A 1,748-nucleotide genomic window follows, 5' to 3' on the forward strand; every position below is an offset into this window, starting at 1 on the left:
GGTTAGATGAAGGTCCTGGACTCTCTCCAGGAACCTACGTTCTAATTATAATTACGTTCTAGTTATAATTATGCATTTGAATTTGCAAGGCAATTTAATCCAAAGGCAGTGACTAATGGCGCTGACCTGAGCCAGGCATAGTTCTGTTACATGAGCATTATGAGGACAGGCTACGTGATCAAGCACAATGCACCTCAAAGCTTTCACCAATTTACTCATCATCAATTATTCAAAACATTGCTCTACATAATTCAGTACTGAAGCAGGTTCTACCTCTATACTGTTAGTTTTAAAAAATGATTTAGTGACAGTGACAACCCTGATTTCAGAAACAGAAACATATCTTTAAATAAAAAAAAAAATAATCACAAGATAAGGTAATTCTTGACCACTACCTGGAGGATTTGTTTGTACTAGGAAAATTATTCCAAGCTGTAGTTAGAAATATCACCTGAAAACAACTTTCAAGTAAATATAGATATATCCTCAGGGTTAATTTTTAACTATAAATGTAAATAAATGCACCATTAAATTATTAAGAGCAGTAAGTTATGGAATCAAGAGCTTCACCACTGGAAACAAACTGGATTTCCCCCCACATCTACTCTGACTATCCAATGACTTTCCCCTCTCTACTGGTAAGCAGAGCTTTAAAAGAACATGAAGATTTAAGTTCCAACTGGAATCAACACCAGCATTTCTTTTTTTCTTGAAGTTTATTTTTTTGGTTTAGAAACTTCAAGATTTCAGGTCTTCTACATCTCATGTAACTAACTGTGGACTCTATGCATCTACAGAAATGTAAAATAATTTGGGAACAGTAGATAATTTCACGGTACAGATCAGCTTGGTTAAGTATATCAATAAAGCAGCAGGAAGGACAGACAGAAGGAAGGGGTTTTTTTGTAGGCACAAGCTATTAGCGAATCAAAGAAAAAAATCCTCTCTCAACTTCTTTATACCTTTGCTGCTTCTCTTTGGAGTTTTCTTGACCGTTATGTCTGAAACGACTGGAATCTCTTCAGGATTTCCCCCTTCCTCCTCAATGGCCTATTGGGAGAAAAAGTGAGTGTGAGAGAGATAAAACCAGTGTTTGTTTAGAGAGTGTTATAAGCTGAGTGCACTGGGCAGGGAAAAAAACCACCGTGGCAAAACCCAACAGCCTTTGGTTTAAAACCATGCCAACACGGCTTGGATGTATGATGTCAAAAGCAAGTTGCACAAGTGCTCCAACATTACAGATTCATAGATTCAGACTGTAGAGTCGGAAGGGACCACAAAGGATCACTGTGTCCAACGCCCTGCCCCTAGAAGCACAAAATCCTCTGAGTTGCTTCTGGAATGCAATCAGCGCCCAGCCGCTCATATAAGAACATAAGAATTGCCATGTACTGGGTCAGACCAAAGGTTCATCTTGCCCAGTCTCCGGTCATAGATTTCATAGATTATGGGGCTGGAAGGGACCTCGCAAGATCATCATGTCCAGCCACCCCGCACTAGGCAGGGAAAACAATGAGTTCAGTCTCCTGTCCCGGGACCTCCTGATCCAGTGTTTCTCTACTAGTGGGACGTGAAGGGCATGTAGGCGGGACTTTTCCAAAGTAAGTGGCATTCCTGAGAAAGGTAGGGGGCCCAAAATGCACGTGAATGTAAAAATACGCTTCTTGGAAAAAAAGTGGAGTTTTGTTTTTATTGTGGCGGGACATAAGGTGCAAAAGGTTGAGAACCACTGCCCTCGTCAACCTCCT

The 1,748-nt window shown here is 40.4% G+C and overlaps 1 protein-coding gene across 1 annotated transcript in view; it reads right to left on the minus strand.

The window, feature by feature from the left end:
- LOC109294694 (scaffold attachment factor B2-like) overlaps positions 1 to 1,748 on the minus strand; it is a 41,676-nt gene that overhangs the window by 33,904 nt on the left and 6,024 nt on the right. The window contains exon 2 of the mRNA XM_019513143.1: positions 963 to 1,050. Within this exon, the coding sequence (XP_019368688.1) occupies positions 963 to 1,050 (88 nt within the window). The remainder of the gene's footprint in view (positions 1 to 962; positions 1,051 to 1,748) is intronic.

The sequence above is a fragment of the Gavialis gangeticus genome, unplaced genomic scaffold, assembly GCF_001723915.1.
Source record: "Gavialis gangeticus isolate Ggan-Ray unplaced genomic scaffold, GavGan_comp1, whole genome shotgun sequence".
Taxonomy (NCBI): Eukaryota; Metazoa; Chordata; order Crocodylia; family Gavialidae; genus Gavialis; species Gavialis gangeticus.